The sequence below is a fragment of the Motacilla alba genome, chromosome 4A (assembly GCF_015832195.1).
Source record: "Motacilla alba alba isolate MOTALB_02 chromosome 4A, Motacilla_alba_V1.0_pri, whole genome shotgun sequence".
Lineage (NCBI taxonomy): Eukaryota > Metazoa > Chordata > Aves > Passeriformes > Motacillidae > Motacilla > Motacilla alba.
In genome coordinates, this window is record NC_052045.1 from 15,937,736 (window position 1) to 15,955,806 (window position 18,071).

The 18,071-nt window shown below is 48.9% G+C and overlaps 1 protein-coding gene across 1 annotated transcript in view; it reads left to right on the forward strand.

Annotated features, from left to right (window-relative positions):
- SLC16A2 (solute carrier family 16 member 2) overlaps window positions 1-7,715 on the forward strand; it is a 41,287-nt gene extending 33,572 nt beyond the window's left edge. Inside the window, exon 6 of the mRNA XM_038122668.1 lies at window positions 1,010-7,715. Coding sequence (XP_037978596.1) covers window positions 1,010-1,230 — 221 coding nt within the window. The 3' untranslated portion in view covers window positions 1,231-7,715. The remainder of the gene's footprint in view (window positions 1-1,009) is intronic.
- Window positions 7,716-18,071: the final 10,356 nt, after the last annotated feature.

Genomic DNA, 18,071 nt, shown 5'->3' on the forward strand with positions numbered 1-18,071 from the left:
GAGCCAAGGTCACATTAAGTGATTTCTGTTTGCAGCTGAGCTAAAAATTGGCAGATAATAATTTTCTAGAAGTCCTTTTAGATGGAATTGAAGTTAGAGATGGAGATACCTGAGCCTCCGCAAGACCTGGGTCTGTGTTCCAGCACAGCAATAACCCCAACGTCCTTAACAGTGAGGGCTTTGCCAGAGCTGCCCCTGAACAGCAGGACCTCTGCATCAGCAGTGCTAAGCCAAAGCTGGATAAGCACCTCCGATCTCTCTGCTTCCGGCAGCAAAGTTCACTGTAACGCCCTCGGGACGGAACATGGGGCTCACAGACCTCTCACTGTCAGGGTGCTGCACCAGGACCCCCTGAGTGGGGCTTGCTGGGTGAAGGGGCCCTTTGCATCAGTCTAATCCCCAGGGAAGCTTCCACACAGGAGACATTCAGAGGGATTTTCCAGTGCTGATCAATGGCCATGTGTTATTCTCCAAGGATGCCTGGCTGTGTTGGAACTTGCCAGACAAATGTAGAACCTTGTTGGGTTTTAAAGGCTAGGCTATTGTTTGTAACTGGCAGCGTGTATTTCACAGCTGGAGATAAAACATCCAAAAGGGCAGGGCTTCCAAGTGGAGACAATCAGCAGAGGAGCAGCCCCTGCCCACTTTCCCATTGCCTCCTGGCTGGCAAGCCTCTGGGAAGAGGTGTTGGATTTAACACGTCTCAGCTTGCATTTGGGATTGTCTGGGATGTGGACGGTTGTGTCCTGTTCTGGAGAAACAGGAAGGACGGCTGAGGCTTTCCTTCTCCACTCCCTTGGTACACAGTGTTGGCTGCACACATCCCTTAATCCAGGGCGTAAAAACTCCAAGAAATGCAAACGGAAAAAAAAGATTATTTTAAAAACTCAAATCTCCCCAAATCTGGCGGGTGACGCAAGCTGCACTCAAAGGAGGGAACAAGCAGGTCATTAGACTAACGAGCTCATTAGACTGACAAGGCTCTAATGTCGCCTCTCTTCTCTTCCAGGATACCTCAACGATTATTTTGGGAATTACGACGCGGCCTTTTACTTTGCCGGGGTGCCGCCCATCATCGGCGGCCTGGTGCTCTCCGTGGTGCCGCTGGTCCACCAGAGGATGCTGAAGAAGCAGCGCCTGGATTCTGGCAAAGACAAGATGCTGGTGTCGGAGGCGGTGGTGAACGGGGAGCTGCTGCCCGGCTGCCCAGCCTCTGAAGCACACATGTGACGCCGCTCCCGGCTCTCCCGGGACACCAGCAGCCTCTGACAGCCCCAGCACAGGCCCTTTCCCAGACGGACCGAAATTCCCAGTGGTCGCAGATGCACTATGTTTGTAAAGGAGAAAACACAAACATTTCTTCTAGTTAAAGGCTTTTAACTAGCAGAAATGCTCTTTTTTTTTTTTTTTTTTTTGGGACAGTTTTGATTTCAAAGCCACCTTTTTTTTCCCCCTAACCATTTTTGTAAGGAGAACTCTCACCAGGATTCAAACTTGATTGAGCTCCTGCTCCTCTCCCGGTTTTCTATTCATCACGACAGAGGTTTACAGCTAATAAATGCCTTTTCCAAGCAGGCCACGGATGGAACTTGTTGAACCTTGCAGCTGTCCATCCTCCTCCTCCTCCAGTGTCACTTGGGTGTCACATCCAAGTGAGACAGCCCCCTCCCCGTCCAGCACCTGGGGCTGTTTTGGAGCCAGAGATCCTAAGGAGGAAACGCTGCTTTAGTCTGATGCACAAACCAAATAAATGTCAGCGAGTCCCGCTTTCATCTTCCTCTTTCCTCCTTTCCCGCTGCTCTCCCACACCCCCAGGGAGCTGCAGCTGGGATGACAGGGAGCTCGGCTGGCTGCAGCCATCGGAGTCACGCGGGAGCACACCCTTCCTGCAAAATATGCCTTAAAAACGCGTGGATGAGACCAGCAGGTCCCTTGGCCGCTTTCCACCTCCGTTTTCCCACACAGCAATTAATGATTGGGCTTTTGAGCTGCAAAAGAGAGGGGCAGCTCCTTGCACAGCCCACAGTGCCTAGCTCTGTGGGGCCAAATCCATGGGATCACCACCAAAAAGGGCACTTTGGTGGCTTTGGGGCACACAGGGTTGGGACAGAGCCCCCGTGTCATGGAGCAGCTCCATGCTGGGAGGTGGCTTCTCTGCTGGGCTCAGGGGCACCCACAGGTGTGGGGATGCTGCTGGCTCAGGGCACAGGGTGCCTCTGCTGTTTTTGGGGGCCAGTTGTGTATTATGCAGCAATAAGCATGAGTCAGTATTGGTGGGGAATCCCAGTTTTCCAAAGGGTTTGACAGCCCCAGTAGCATTTAACTCGTAGCCCGTGTGTTGTCACTGAGCTGGTGCAGGGTCGGTGCTGATCTGGGGGGAGAGGGAGAGAGTGCAAAGAAATCACACAGCCAGTGGGTACCCACCACACTGAGTGGCAGCAGAGCTCAACCCCAGCTTGGGCAGGAATCTATCACTGCCCACAGAAAATTTAGAAATTCAAATTGGCCAGAGAAGCTGTGACTGCCCCATCCCTGGAAGTTCTCCAGGCCAGGTTGGGCAGGGCTGGGAGCAACCTGGGATAGTGGAAGGTGTCCCTGCCCATGGCAAGGGGCTGGAATGAGATGAGCTTTAAGGTCCATTCCAACCCAAACCATTCCATGATTCTATGGTCATCTCCAGGGATTGCTAATGGGCGTGGCTAATGAGTGAGAGGGGAAGTTCTCCTGCCCTGGTGGGTCCCTGTGTGAACAAGGAGCCAGCTGGGATTGGGGTACCTTTTCCTGGGAGAGAGCAAGAAACAAATTTATCACATTTATCCTGACTGCAAACCCATCCTTCATCAGATTTTCATTTTGTTCACCTGACAGTAAAATCTCAGATGTCTGAAGAGGGACGTGTGTCGTGGGAATCATCCCTTGGTCTCCGGGCGAGTGTGGGGTTTGTAACACCAGAACATGTCTTTGCTGTGGAAATTTGGGCTCAGTGGAGGCCCCTCCCACAGGCAGCAGTGGGACTTTTGTACATAATAGGCTCAGGACCCTGCATGTCCCTCTGGCCCTGTTTTTAACCTCTGTTGGCTGATGCATTGTAAGGTTTTGTGGTCTTGTAGCCCTTCTGTCCCCGTACGAGCTGGAAAATTACCTGGTGTGTTGTGATGTGTCTGTTTATGATATAAAATGAGATGTCTACTTGTCTCTTTCTCGGATACACTTTTCCATGACTGTTCTCACCCTTCATGGCCTGTATTGCATCGTCTGCTGTGGCTCTGCTGAGCCATCACTGAGTTTTGGGAGCCACAGGAGGCAGATGAAGCTGCAGGAGGAGGCAGGGCTTGAACCACCTAACCCCAGCTCCAGCTGGGATCTGCCAGACGTAGCCTAGGGCAGGGCGTTAATCTGGTGCTTTTTGGGTGGGAGCCTTGGAAGTGGGGCAGCTTCAAAGCCCTCTGACAGCTGAAGGAAATAAAAAACTCCTCATTGTAACTCCTCCTGTGAGTTTTGGGGCATTAATTCACATTGGAATTTTATGAAGTTCATTAAATCATACTTTGGACCTTAATTCCCCCCAAAGGAGAGATTATGAGAGGTTTAAATTCCAGAAGTAGCTTCTTCAGAGCAAGCAGAGCATGAGCAGAGCTGTCTCCAAACCCCATCTGGGCTGAGGGAGCAGCTGCACAGCAGAGCCCACTGATGGCTGCACCATCGTGGCAAAGCCTCCCTGGCTCCTAAGGTGATTTATGGTTCAAATCCCAAATTTCTACAGAATTGCACTTGCCTTAACTGCCTCATCTGCCTGCAAAGGCCCTGGGAGGAGCCTGCATTCAGTGCAAGGGGTGCTGAGCCCTGCAGTGGCATCAGAGCAGCTGTGTCAGCCGAGGAGGGGTGCTGGTACCCACATCTGCCCCCCCCCCCCCCCCCTACATTTTGATCTTTCCCCATGGCTTTTATTATTGACCCTCTAGGAGATTTGGAGTGACTAGGGGCTTTCTTGGCCACCCCAGCTTGGTCAGAGGAAGCCACCCCTCACCTTATCCCAGACCCATGTCTGGTGCCAGCCTCCCAAAACCACACTCAGTGTCTTTGTCTGGTCAAAATCCTGCCCTTGGTGGACACAAGGACAAATTCTGCAGGTTTGGACAACAGCCATGAAAGGTCTCCTCATCAGCAAACACAGATGGGAATGGGAAGGGCAAAGGTTGGAGCAGTGTCAACATACGGGGAGTATTTGGGGCTTGTTTGTCAGATTGCTGCTGCTGCTGTGGGTCTTGTTTGGCCCTTATGAACACCAGGCAGTTTGCAAGAATTTCTGCCTGTGAGAGGTGGGATTGTGAGCAGGGAGGGGTTGCACTGCTCTCAAAACGTCTGCTCAGCCTCTGGTGGTCTGGTGGTGTGACACCAATGGGTCCCTAACTGCTGCAAAAACCTTCATCCCAAAGCTCCCGCTGTTCCATGGGGTCATCTTGTCCTGGCCCAGCACATCTCCATCCCCTTTGGGGCTGCCTTTTACTCAGTCTTCTAACTAAAAACCCAACCTACTCCCTCCCCTGCAGTGCCAGGCTGTGATGCCTGCCCCTCTCCCTGCTCTGGGAAGGGAAGGGAGAGCCCGGCACTCAGGCTTGGCCAGCTTTGGGAGCCAGCAAGGGAAGGGGAGTGGGCTGAGCCCCCTGGGTGGGAAAGGGGTGGAAGGGAGCAGGGAGGGCCCCACTTCAGCCCGTGGCCAGGGTGTTTGCAGAGTGCACAGCCTTATGTAAGTGTGCAGTGAGCACAGGACATGTCCCAGCAGCTCCTGCTCGGGGCTGGGCTGGGGCTGCCTCTTAAATCTTTACCTTAAGGGTGTTCAAAACCAACTTGTTGTCTTTTCTTCTTTATTTTTTTTCTCCTTTTTTTCTTTTATTATTATTATTCTACTGCAGAGTGAGGCATCGGGTTTAACTCCTCTGGCTCTGGCTGAGGGATGGAGGGGGACAGCTGAGCTGGAAGGGCTCCCAGGATGGTTGTGTTTGTGATGGGAAGGGCAGCGGGGCTTTGGGAGCTCTCTGGGAAGTGCCATAATTCATGGCTTAGTGCTTTTTTCAGTTTTGGAACAATGTGCAGGAGCTGCTTCACTGCAGCTTGCCCTGCCCTGAGGTCCTGCAGCCAGGCAAACACAAGTTTCAAAGTCACAGAGCTTAAATTTATCAAATTCTGGCCTCTCTCCAGCTGGGGTTGAGGTTTCCTAACATTTCTCTGCTGTGGGAGCTGTGGGAAGGCCACATCCTAATTGCCAGCCAAGCAGAGGGCTTTTGCAGGTCTGCTGTGGTACAGTGGGGTTTGGAGACCCCCAATTTCAGGAGGTTTTGGCTCTGCCTCCCACCATGGTGGTGCTTTGGGGCTGCCACTCAAGGAGCTTCATCACCCCCTGGGCTGAGCTGCCTGGAGGAGCCAGCAGGGTGGTGACCAGCAGCTGGGCAAGGACATTCCTGCCCTTCCTTCCCTGGCAGTGCCGTGGGAATGTTCTGCGTGGCAGCAGAGGCTCTCTTTGGTACGTAGGTGCCAAGAGCAATCTGCTCTGGGCAGCCTGATTTGGTGCTGAGGATCTCACCTGCTCTGGATCTGAACCCTGGCTGACACTTGCATCTATAAGTGGCCATGTAATCCTCACCTGGGTAAAGGTGAACTCGGATCAAATCCTCTGAATGCAGGGGGACAGATCCAGCTGAGACTTTTGCTGTCTCTCCATTCTTCACTGCAAACCATTCCTGGCTTTTGTGTGCTCCTGCACCCCACAGTTTTGTTTGGGGTCACTTTGGTTATTTTAGCTTCAATGATTTCCAAGCTGGCAGAGCCTGCTTCTCCTTTTCCAGCTGGAAGCAGAGAATTGGAACGACTTTGAAAGCCAAGGCAAGCAGAGAAGCTCCCTCCCTCCACCTTCGTGCCACCAAACGTGGACTTGAGCTCTTTTGGGTGCTTACAAGCACCCTTGTAACCTCTGGGGACAATGATGTGGTTGACAAGTGCTCCTTAAATCCTGCTCCAAGGTGCTCTGAATAACGCCAGGCAAAGAACTGGCACCGAGAAAGGCTCCATGGGCAAGTAACAAACCAAAATAAAACTGTTTCCTTTCTTTTTGAGAGCCCTTGGCAGGAAAGCAAACACAGAGGTGGATGGAGCTCTGAAAGGGCTTTGGTCTCCAGGGGTGAGCCTGTGCCATTGCTCCAGGTCCTTTATCTGCTGGCACGGCCACTCTGTGGACTTAAGCCCTGGTGACAGTGAGGTTATCACTGGGCTTTGGTGGGACCACCGGCACAACCCCTGTCGGGGGAGCTTTGGAGTTTTATTTTTGCAAATATTTTGCTGTGCCCTCAGTGCTCCCCTCAAGGCCAGACCCTGCGAGTGTCCCTGCGTCCCCTCTTCCCACGAACCTCGGTGATGAAACACTACAGGTGCAAGGCTGGGATCCACCTTCCCAGACAAGAGGAAAGACCCAAAATCCCTCCTGTTTTCTGCAAAACGTGGCTCTGGAGGAGGCTTTGTGCCTCCAAAGTTTCTCCTCTTTTTGTACCCAACTCCCCAAGGCTCTCCCTGCACCCACCTGCGCCCACCCCGTGAGCACAGCCCCTCCTGTAGCTTTAGAGACAAGACTTAGGGGCTGTTTCACCAAGGAATTCAGCTCCTTTTTTTGTCCTTTTTGTAGATTTTTATCGTGGTGTGTAAGATGAGTTGTTTACTGGAGCAGGTTTCTGCACCGAGGTGATGCTCCCCCTCAGGTGGGCCGTGGCCAAACTGCCTGAACCCGGCTGGGATTTGGCTGCCGAGCGCGCTCAACCCGATCCTTTCGGGAAAGAACTCGGCCTCCCCGGGCCTGAACTTTCCCAGCATATCCCGTTTCAGCCATTTAAACCCGTTAGAGCCAGAGGCAGGATTTTTCTGGGGAGACTGAGGGCAATTAGGAAATTACCCCGCTCCCCCTCCCCTGCCCTGAGATCCAGCAGGATGAAGCCAAATATTTGCTTTTGGATGGGTGGATTTTGGAGCTGGCTCCACATGAGAGCGCCGGAGCGGAGGCTTGAATTTTGGCCGTTTTGGGTAATTGTTTTTGAAGCAGGACCTCCAAGCTTGCTGCCATCACCCTGCTCAGCAGATTCCAAAGCCGGGCCCTGTCACAGCTGGCATTTGCTCCATTGTTGATGGAAAACAGTCTGCCCGTGGGTTTCTGGGGTGGGATGCACCCTCTCCGTGTCTGTACGCACTAGAACGACTCAATAAAAGGCTGCAGCACCGTTGGTAGCTTTGCAATCCTATTTTATTCTGCTGTGCTCCAGGCTCTGGAGCAGCAGGAGCTGTGTGTGGCTCTGAAATTGGTCCGGGGAGCTGCCCAGGCCTGCTGGGCACCCTGGCAGAGCAGCAGAGCCAGTGGTCCAAAAGCAGCTGCCCAGTTCAATGCTGAAATCAGATCCTGAAGCTTAAAATTATTACTTTTTTTTTCTTTTCTTTTTGTTTTTTGACATCTGCTCCTTGTAAGTGATTTATAATCCCTCAAAATTTTGTATCTGGAAGTAAAGTGAATGTGTCTCTTAAAAGTATGCCTATCCTTTCAAAATGTGAATTTCTGATTGTTGGAATAAAAAAAAAATAAAAAGAAAGAAACCTACCCCATATTAGCACATGTTTGTAATTAATGTTTTATGAATGTTGTTGAAAAGATTTGTGTAGAATAAACCAGTTTAAAAAGAAAAGGGATTTGTTCCTGTGTTTTGCCAGGTCGCTCCTCATGGCTGGTCATGGCTCTCAGCAGCTTTCCCAGATGCTGCCAACTCTCCAGAGGGGCTGGAGAGGCAAGGGTTTATCCTGGGAATTATTTCCATGGAGTGTTTGATGCACCTTGAGGAAAGGCTGAGCCGAGGTGCTGGAACCCAAAGGGGGAGATGCTCCCATGAGCTGGTGAGGGGTGACTGCTGGAAGTGGACGGTCCTTGTCCATTGAGGCATTTAGAAGTAAAAATGATTTTAAAATCCACCCCGAGAACATCTAGGTGTCCAGAGGGTGCCCAGGATGAGCCTGGAGCCTCCTGGATGTTTTCCATTCCCCTGGGGGCAGCTTTGGGTCTGGATTTTACCCCCCAGCTTCTCCAGGGGCTGCAGCCTCTTCACTCCGTGAGGGCTTTCACACAGCCACAGCACCAGGGCTGGTTTTAAGTGTCATTAACATTATTTCTTCCACTTGGCAGTGGGTGAGGGGCACGATAAGGCCTTCCAGGTACCTCCTGGTCACAAGAGAATTAATCATTTTTGTCAATAAGAGAAGATATGGGAAGGTTGGGAAAGATCAGGGATGATAATTAATGAATGAGGTTATAGAAGCTGTGAGACACTGAAAACACAGCTTTCATCCAGGGTTTTCTATTAATGATTTGTTTATATGAGGTGCTTTAATTGCCATTAGATGAAAGCTGACACGTGCATTAATTTTATATAACTCAGGCTTTTTTTTTTTTTTTAATGTGCACCTCAACTCTTTTTCAAGTTGGGGATATTTACTGCAAATAGTGTTTAAAAAAACCCCATCAGGAGATAAGAGATGGTAAACAGAGAATCAAAGGGAATGAGAGTACAGCAGAGAGCTCCTCCAGAGGACTCTGTGCTGTTCGTGCAGGGACAGAGCAAGGAGAGGGAATGCTGCATCCCATTCCTGGGAGAGGGAAGCACAGCCCTTCACTCACAGGCACAGGAAAAGCAGCAATTTTAGCTTGATATCAAAATTACCTTCTTGGGTGGCTGGAAAGCTGGGGGGAAGTGGGAGGGTGCTGGGGTAAAAGTGGGCTGTGCATCCATGGGGACACCCAGAGAGGTGGTGGAGGGGACACCCTGCCCTGCTGCTCCAGCACCCCCAGGAGCAGCAGATCATCACAGCCCATCCCCACAAATTCCATAGAAATAAATATATATATACACATACGCATGTGTGTGTGTGTGTGTATATATATATATATATATATATATATATATATATATATATATGCATCTCCAAAGGTGTGTTTGTGCATGGGTCCCTGGAAATCCCCTCTCAGCTTGGCTGAGCACAGGGCAGGGAGCACCTGCCACCTCCTCCTGCTCTGCCAGGCTGCTGCATCTCCCCTAACTTACAGAAAAAATGGGGGGGGGGAAGCATTTTGCATCAGGCAAAACCCTGAGTTTTTCCACTGTGAAAAAGGCTGTAAATGAGAAAAAAAACAAACCACAACAAAATACAAGGGTGTTATCATTACTGTAACTCAGTGGTTCAGTATTTAGATATCTATTCGTACATTAACATTGAAATATCATGGATTAAACCAAGTTAATTAGATGTAATGGCTGATATTTGTGCTACCAAACACATGTGTGTTTTACATATTAAATGTACATAATAAGTATGTTTTCTAGATCAAATATGAGCCACATGTCAATGTTTTTTATTAATTTAATAGTTTTAAAATAAATATGATTTAGACCAATATGTGCAAACAGCATCTATCTATTGATTTTTTTAAGTTTGCACATAGATTGAGACACAAATATATCTATTTATGGATGTGCAGTGTGTACACAAGCTGGGCTCTGCTGTGCCGGCCACTGCTCCTCTCCCTGCGGGCTCTGGGCTGGGTTTGCTTTCTTTCATTGTCTTCTTCTCCATCTTTTTTCTTTTTGCAGGACTTAAATGTTATAATCCTTCAGGGGAAAAAGGAAAAAAAAATAAAAAGGAAAAGGCAAAAGCCCCATTTGCAAGCGCCTTTGAAGGACTTGAAGGATGCACTGAGGAGTGGCAGGAGATTTTTTTACATCATCCCCGCGTTGAAATGCAAATCTTTCCTGGAGCTGTCGTTACTCAAAGCAGCAGTTTGGGAAGGATCCCTTCCCGAGGCTGCTCAGGCGCAGGCAGGCTCGGCAGGGCCGGGCTGTCCCTGCCCGGAGCACGGCCCGCGGGAGGGCACGGGCGGCGCCCGCCGGGCTCGGGGCGCGCCGCGTTCCGCCAGCGGGGACCGGGGCTGGGACTGCCGCCGGGAAAGCATCGGCCCCTGGCAGCGGGGCAGAGCCAGGAAAAGCAGCTGCGGGGTGGGATCTGAGGGAAACACGGCCCAGCAGAGGGGGATTGAGAGCCAGGAGAGAGACCCAAAGCATCAGCAGCCAATATTAGCATCACAGAATCACAGAACCACAGAACCACCAGGTTGGAAGAGACCTTCAAGATCATCGAGCCCAACCCAGCCCCAACACCTCAACTGAACCCTGGCACCCAGTGCCACATCCAGGCTTTGTTAAACACACCCAGGGATGGTGACTCCACCACCTCCCTGGGCAGAACATTCCAGAACTTTATCACCCTTAGTGGTTGTGATATTTTATGAAAATCCTTTTGCTAGTATTTTCTTCTCCTGAGAAGCTGAAGGGCCTCAGCTTCAAGTATAAACAATTTGTTATCTGCTGCTGTGGAATGCAGCAGGTGCTTTCTCGATTGGTCAGTGTGGGATGTTTCTACTTGGTGGCCAATCCAGGAGGCAGCAGCTCTGGGACTCTCTGGGAGTCACAGAACTTTGTTATTCATTCCTTTCTATTCCTGTCTTGCCTTCTGATGAATTTTTCTCTGTTTTTTGTAGTATAGTTATAGTGTGGTTTTTTAATGTAATATATATCATAATATAATAAACCAGCCTTCTGAAATGAAATCAAGATTTCTCTTTCCCTTTACTAAGTCCTAACTGCCCAGAAGACCCACGGCAATAACCCTTTCTGTAAAAAACTTTTCCCAATATCCAACCTGTATTTCCCTTGGCACAGCTGGAGGCTGTGTGCTCTGGTTCTGTCAGTGCTGCCTGGAGAAAGAGCCCAGCCCCAGCTGAGCACAGGCACCTTCCAGGAGCTGTGGAGAGTGACGAGGGCACCCCTGAGTCTCCTTTTCTCCAGGCTGAGCACCCCCAGCTCCCTCAGTGGTTCCTCTCAGGGTTTGTGTTCCCAGCCCCTCCCCAGCCTCGTTGCCTCCTCTGGACGCGCTCGAGCGTCCCAAGGTCCTTCCCAAACTGAGGGGCAGAGCTGGGCACAGCACTCGAGGTGTGACCCCACAGTGCCAAGGACAGGGGCACAGTGACCTCCCTGCTCCTGCTGGCCACAGTGTTCCTGCTCCAGGCCAGGAGCCATTGGCCTTCTTGGCCACCGGGGCACACTGCTGGCTCATGCTCAGCCGACTGACCAGAGCCCCCAGGTCCCTTTCAAATTACAGAGCATTACAACCAAATTTCATGTGTTTTACCATCTCTTTATATAATCACCTACAAAACACATATCTATTTAAAATTCTACTTCTTATTTTCTAACTAATTATACTTTGCTTTTATCCAAACTACTAATCTCATAACTTTCTTCAATTATTATTACAAAAATACTCCAACAAAAAATCCAAACATAACATTAACATTTCTTTAATTTCATACTAAGTAATTAATCTCTCCTCCAACTACATTTCCTCCACCTTCACCTTCAGTGTCCAAATCTAAACTCATAATCCTATCTATAACCAATTTCAAATATTTAAAAAAAAAGTTTATTATATTAAAAAAATCTCTATCTTAAAAAAAAAAACTTCAAAAAATTAAATTACTAAATAGTTTAATTCGTTTTTAACCCAAAGTTTTTACCCTTATCTACTATTCTTAAAAATCTTATTTTAAAATAAGGTTTAGTTTTTTAAAATAAAATTTCATATCTTAAAATAAGATTTAATATTTTTAAATAATGCCCCCCGCCCAGGTGTGGGGGCAGCCCAAGCTGGTCCCAGAGCGGGAGCAGAAATCCCTTGGGATGCAAGGATTGCCCCTGGAGTGCGAGCATTGTCCTGGCCAGGCTCGGGGCTGTGCTGGCTTTACTGTGCCCTCTGTCTCGGCACAGCAGCTGCCCTGAACCAGTCCCTCCATCACCTGCAGCCCGCCCTGGAGACACGAGCAGGGCCCGGGGCTTTTGGGCAGGGTGGTGCAGAAATCCCCTCCTGGCCCCGTGTCCCCCGGGCTGCCCTGGCAGGCTCCAGCTGCTGTTCTGCCATGCTCCTGTCCCGCCCACCACCACGATTTGGTGTTTATATTTTATATTTTACTTATATATTTATACATGTACATATTTATTTATTTATTTATTTATCTATTTATAAAATATTTATAACCATAAAGTAGTACAACATAGATAACAATAATAATAAATAACTATAAAATAATACAATAAAATATTGTATATTTTACTTATATATTTATTTTATATATTTATATATTTATATATTTTTATATTTTATTTATACCTTATATTTATTAACAGATTTTTATAATCTGTTCTGGGCTCACCTGGAGCATGGCTCAGGCTGGCTGCCCTGGTGGCCAACGCCACACGGCCTCAGCAGCGCCTGCTGTCCTCCTGCTCTGCCCCAGGGACCCAGGCTGTGCCCAGACTCTGCTCCTGGATCCCCACGGAGCCAGGCTGAGCCCAGACTGTGCTCCTGGATCCCCACGGAGCCAGGCTGAGCCCAGACTGTGCTCCTGGATCCCCACGGAGCCAGGCTGTGCCCAGACTGTGCTCCTGGATCCCCACGGAGCCAGGCTGTGTCCAGACTGTGCTCCTGGACCTGCTCCGTGCCCTCACAACCACTGGCATCTCTCCATGGCTTGGCTCTCACCCGTTCTCTTCTTCCACCTGTGTTGATGTTTAATCCCACTCAGACAAGCATGGTTCAAAAGGCTTTTTTTTTCACCCTTTAATTTTCCTTGGGTTTACTTCTCCTCCTATTCCCCTTCCCATCCTCTGTTCTTCATCCCTTTCCATCTTTTCCACCCTCACCTTTCCCTCCTGGCTGTGTCACACTTTAAGGGAAGATGGGCAACCAGCACGGGCAGCAAGTGGCTCAGGGCACTTTCCACTCTCTTCCATCCCATAAATATTTGAATTTATTTAGACGCATCTTTACAAATTAACACACAACCATCCCAAAGGTGCCAGCAGCAAAGGCTGAGTCATTTCCAAGTTTATTTAGGATTTATTTAGTTTAGTTTAGCAGTACACAGAGAGATTAACCTATTTCTTCCACTGCATCTTTTCCAGCCCTTCACCTGCACGGTGAGCAGTGAATGAAGCTCAGGGCAGGCACACACAGGTCCCATCTCCAGTCCACAAATCCCTGCTCTGGAGAGGAACCTTATGGGCTCCTGAAATGAAGTTATTTCGAGTTTTTACCCCTATAAACCCTCTGGTACCTCCAAACCCACTGGCCAGCCAAGGTCTGGCTCTGCAGACACCGGGCAGACCCTGGGGTTTGGGTCTGGAGAGGTGCCAGAGCTCTTCCAATGCTGTGAAAGGAAAGATGAAAGAAAGTGTTACAGCCAAGGAATCAAACCAGGCACTTTGTCCTTCATGGCATTTTCTACAGGAAGCAACAAGCAAAGCTAAAATCCACTGGCCTCAAACTTCCAGCCTGGAGAAATCACACTCTGCAAATGCAGCCTGAGAAATGTAGCCAGTGTGAAGACATCCCTGCTGGACACCAGGAGCCTGGCTGGCTCCCGTCCTGGCTGTACCAGGGTCACAGGGAACGTGCTGCGACACCAGCACAAGGGTACCTCCTCGCAGCCCTTTGCACTGAAATCCCAGAACCTGCTGCTGTAGGCTGCCAGAGCTCAAGGAACCCTCCACAAATGTGGCATGAAGTAATCATTGTTGAGGGGACCTGACGCCTGGATTTTCACATGCTCGGCTTAGCAGGGGATTTACTCTGGGGCACAGATGGAGCATGTGGCAGCAGCATCTCATTAGTGCCAAAGACAATGCCCAGCCAGTCTAAGACGGAAAAGTAGGGTTAATTTTCCCTATATAAATTTGTTGTAAGAGTTTAGGGAGCCACAACACAGCTGAGTTTAGATTTATTGTGTTAAAAGTCCCAGAACAGGCTCAATCACACTTGAAATAGCTGGGAAGGGCAAGGAGGAGCAGCTAGCCTGTGCTACTCTCCCCGCTTCTCTTTCCAAACACTCCATCCCACCGAGGAGGGGTCAGAAAAGGGAGAAGCCCCCAAAAGGTTGGCTCAAGGTCACCAAACACAAACTTTCTCATCACACCCAGCAGCAGGACCAGCAAAGCAGCCAAACACATTCCCCTGAGAAAGTCTGGATGTGCCATGGAAATATATCCTGAAGGGAGGAGTAGGACAACGTAAAAGGTCACAGAGTTTAAGCACCAAGAGGGAGGAACAAGGTTATATAAAGTTTTACAGGTCAGGACAAAGATCTCAAATATATTAAAGAAAATAAACAGAGGGATGAAGTCAGCCACACACGAGTGCCAAGGCTGGCTTGGGCTCTTCAAGCAGTTCGGGGGTTGATCGAGAGTTTTTGAGAAACAAATCCAGGGTTACCCAAACTGAAGGAGATCCTACAGGGAGATGAGGGGTTGGAGACAGCTACCAGGCAAAGAGCTCCTGACACAGTGTGGGAGTCACTTCATGAATAGTCACTGAAATCAAAGCTACACCTGTGTTAAACACCCAGACTGAACTGAACTCTCAAAGAGCAAGAAGTGTGTGGGAATAAGAAAAAACCCTCTTTATCAAAGAGCTCTCCCTCTGGAGAGTGAAGCTGGAGCAGAATCCCAACTCCGTGCATCCCTGGAGCAGCCCACAACTTCTCCTGGCTGGAGAAGAGCATCGCTGGCAGTGCTGAGGAGCATCAGCCCAGCTGTGGCACTGAGCCCCTGCCCTGGCACCCCAAGTGTCCTCCAGGGACACACCGCCTTCCTGTCCCCTTCTGCTCCAATGCCATTGCGCTGCTCTCGGCGAGCGGCTCCCACTTCCTACCCGAGGAATGGGATTGAGGTGGGGGAAGCACGGATAATAAATACAGCTTCCCACACCCTAAAAAACTTCCTTCCCATTCACGTACCTCAGCTGCTAATTTTAGGACAGAGCTTTAAGCCACATGTGAGACTCTCCCTGAATCCTGGCTGCATTTGCAGGCAGACTCAGCCCAGCCAGCCCTGCACGGGGCCCAGCTTTTCCTTGGAGGACAACTTGGAGATGCTGCTTTTGTATCCTGCATTATCCATTGCCAGACCGACAAAGTCTGGGACACAGAGGTATTTATTTCTTCGGTTCTTTGTCCTAATGCAATAAATTCTTCTGAGTTAATTCTGTACCACTCCAGCTCCTTCCTTTCTGCCTCAAGGGGAAAGGTGTATGGAGGAAATGAATTCCTGCAACATCCACCACCGTGTACTCCAGTGCATTCCCACCGTAAGAACAAACCCAAGGAGTGATGATCCAGCACAAAATGAACACTTCATGCATTTTATTGAGTCTATTTAAATTTGCATTATAACACCTTACATAGGGAACAAACTCCTCCTAAGTGTTAGCTGGCAAACCTGGTCAAACTGTGTCCAACAACCTCTGAGTACCAGTTTGTATTAAACAAGTCCAGTATAAACAAATGTAAAGCACTGTTAAAAAAAAAAAAAAAAAAGGAAAAATAATAAAGAAAAGTATTACATTCACAGTGGAATTCAGGGCTTCCCAACCAACAGCCTTCCCAGCAGAGTGAAGTTCAAAAAGGGACTCAAATATTGTAGCTGAAGGGAATAAAACCAGAAATAAATCAAATAAATTCATTGTTATGTTTCCTCATAAGACAAAAGAGATACAGTCTGTCTGAGAGGTTGGGAAGCCCTGGTATAACAGATGCACACCTCTTTTTTTAACACACCACCACTTATTTGTACTTTGGGTACGTTACCATTAATTGTGATTGTGTCTCTTCAGCCTCCTGCTTCCCCCCAGTCGTGGATAAACAAAAAGCCTACTGTACATGAGGGCTGGAAATATTTCTGAAGTTGTTATAAATTCCCTGCATGTGGCTCCAAGCCAACCTTCATCCAAAGCTCCTCCTCCAAGGCACAGGAGCAGGCAGACATTTCCGACAGCTGGGCTCCTCCTCGGCTCCCAGACCCCTTCCCAAAGCAGGGCACCGCTTCCATGGACACACCGATCCCAAATGAAGGGTGACACAAGAAGGGATGGAGGCTCGTGCTGCGCTGCGAGGGCTCAGAACCCTGCTCAGCCTGACCTGCACCTCTCCTCACCCTCCCATTATCCATCCCCTCACTGTCATCATGAGACCGCTGGGTCTGCGGGTCCCTGTTTATCCACCGTGGAACCACCCGGGAAAGGGGCCTTTGGAGTCCCACATTTGCATAACCCAGACAAGTGACAGGAAACTGGGATGACACTCATTATGAGCCATTGTGGCAGCTCTGGTGGGAAACCCCTTGTCTGCAAGGCGACACAATGGACAATGAGGGTGGGTGTCGTGTTCTGCAGCTGCTGCGCCTGCACGGCAGCGCTTCCTACAAAAGGCCCTTCAAATCCCCTGATTTCTACGCACGAAGTACCGACACAATCGAACCGTTTTAAAAACAACTCAACTGCCTCCAAGTTCTCTGCAAAAAACCCAACTTGTTCGCAGAAATAAAAAATATGCACGGGAAAGGGAAATCCAATCAGCACCAGGAATTCAGACTTTTCAGATAAAGCCCCTCCACCCAAACAACAAATAAAAAAGTGAGCGCCCACAAGTTTGTGTTTGTTCACAACGTGAATTAAAATGCCAACTAACAGCAACTCGTAACGAATGTAATTATTAAAACTGTGTTTGTCACAAGGTTTGGCCCGCTGTCATTGCTGTGGGTAGGGGTCTGTCCTGTCACAAAGGAATGAAGCTCACGCACCAGGCATTCCCAGCAGGAGTTTGGACATTTGGGAAAAAACCCCGTGAGTCGGGCAATGACAAGGAGAATCCTTCGGAAGCAAGGTAAAAGCTGCTGATCCTGCAAGGAATCCCGCTGGTGCTGAAGGCAGATCCCACACGGTGGCACTGTGACCCAGGCCACAGCGCACAGGGCTCTGCCTCTCCAAAGCCATCACTCCCACAAATCAGCCCTAGGAACGTGCCAAAACTCGCCCTTCTAACCCTTCACACCCCTCCAGGCACGAGTGAAAACGCTGAGTCCCTCCAGAAATACAAATAAAAAAAAACAAACTAAGAGAAGAGCTAAATACACATGTTCACTATCAAAATAATTCATGAAATGTAAATTAGTCTAATTATGAAAGTGTTTCACATTTTGTAACCAACTGAAATGTTAATATTGGCTTTTCCTAACTCCAATCTAAATTTAGAGGAATAGAAATTTAATTACCCCAATTAACCGAGCTACATAAAGACGTTTTTGCTGCAGACAATGAGCCCCCAGCCCCTTTAGCACACTCAGCACTGCGAAAGGCAGAGAAACCACGGAGAACGATCATCATCTCTCAAAGTGAGATTAAATTATTTGTTCTTGGTACCGTTTGGGAAACCTCCAAGATTTTATTAGTTGCTCTCGTTACAGAAAGATAAAATGTTAAGACATGCCATAAGCTGTAACAAAACTTGTTTTGGGGCAGTTCTACCAAGGTGGAAATTCCATGGAAAAGGTGGGGTGACAGGTACCACAGCCATGCTTTGCGTGGGTTTGGGAAAATGGGCTCCCTTCCTGGTGGTCACCAGCTCTAGTCTGAGATGAACATCTCTGACTTCCAACATCTAACACGGTACTCATATAATATGAGAGGGTTTTTTTTCCTTCCAATTCTACACTCCGTAAGTCTGGAAACTGCAACTGAGAGTGAATATTTGCTCTGTGAAATTCAGAAGTGTTATTTTGCTGTGAAATTTTGGCACAGAGAAGCCAGCACCCAGAATCAACAACCAACTCCAATTTTACAGTCATGTGTCCAAGGAAAAAGCCAAATCCGTGAGATGACTGATTGTTCTGTTCCCAAAGAACCCTTGTGCTCCCTCTGCCATGATGGCGTGTCCCACCAGGAGGAAAGAGCTCAACAGTCAGTCAGGGCTTCCCACTAAACATCAGCACAAAATGCACATGGAGGAAAAAAACCCAGAATTTTGGGATGCAGTGGAATCCTGAACTAGCTGATGAGATGTTAAAATGGCTTAGAGCAGCAATTATAGTTTATGCACCCACCACTATAAAACA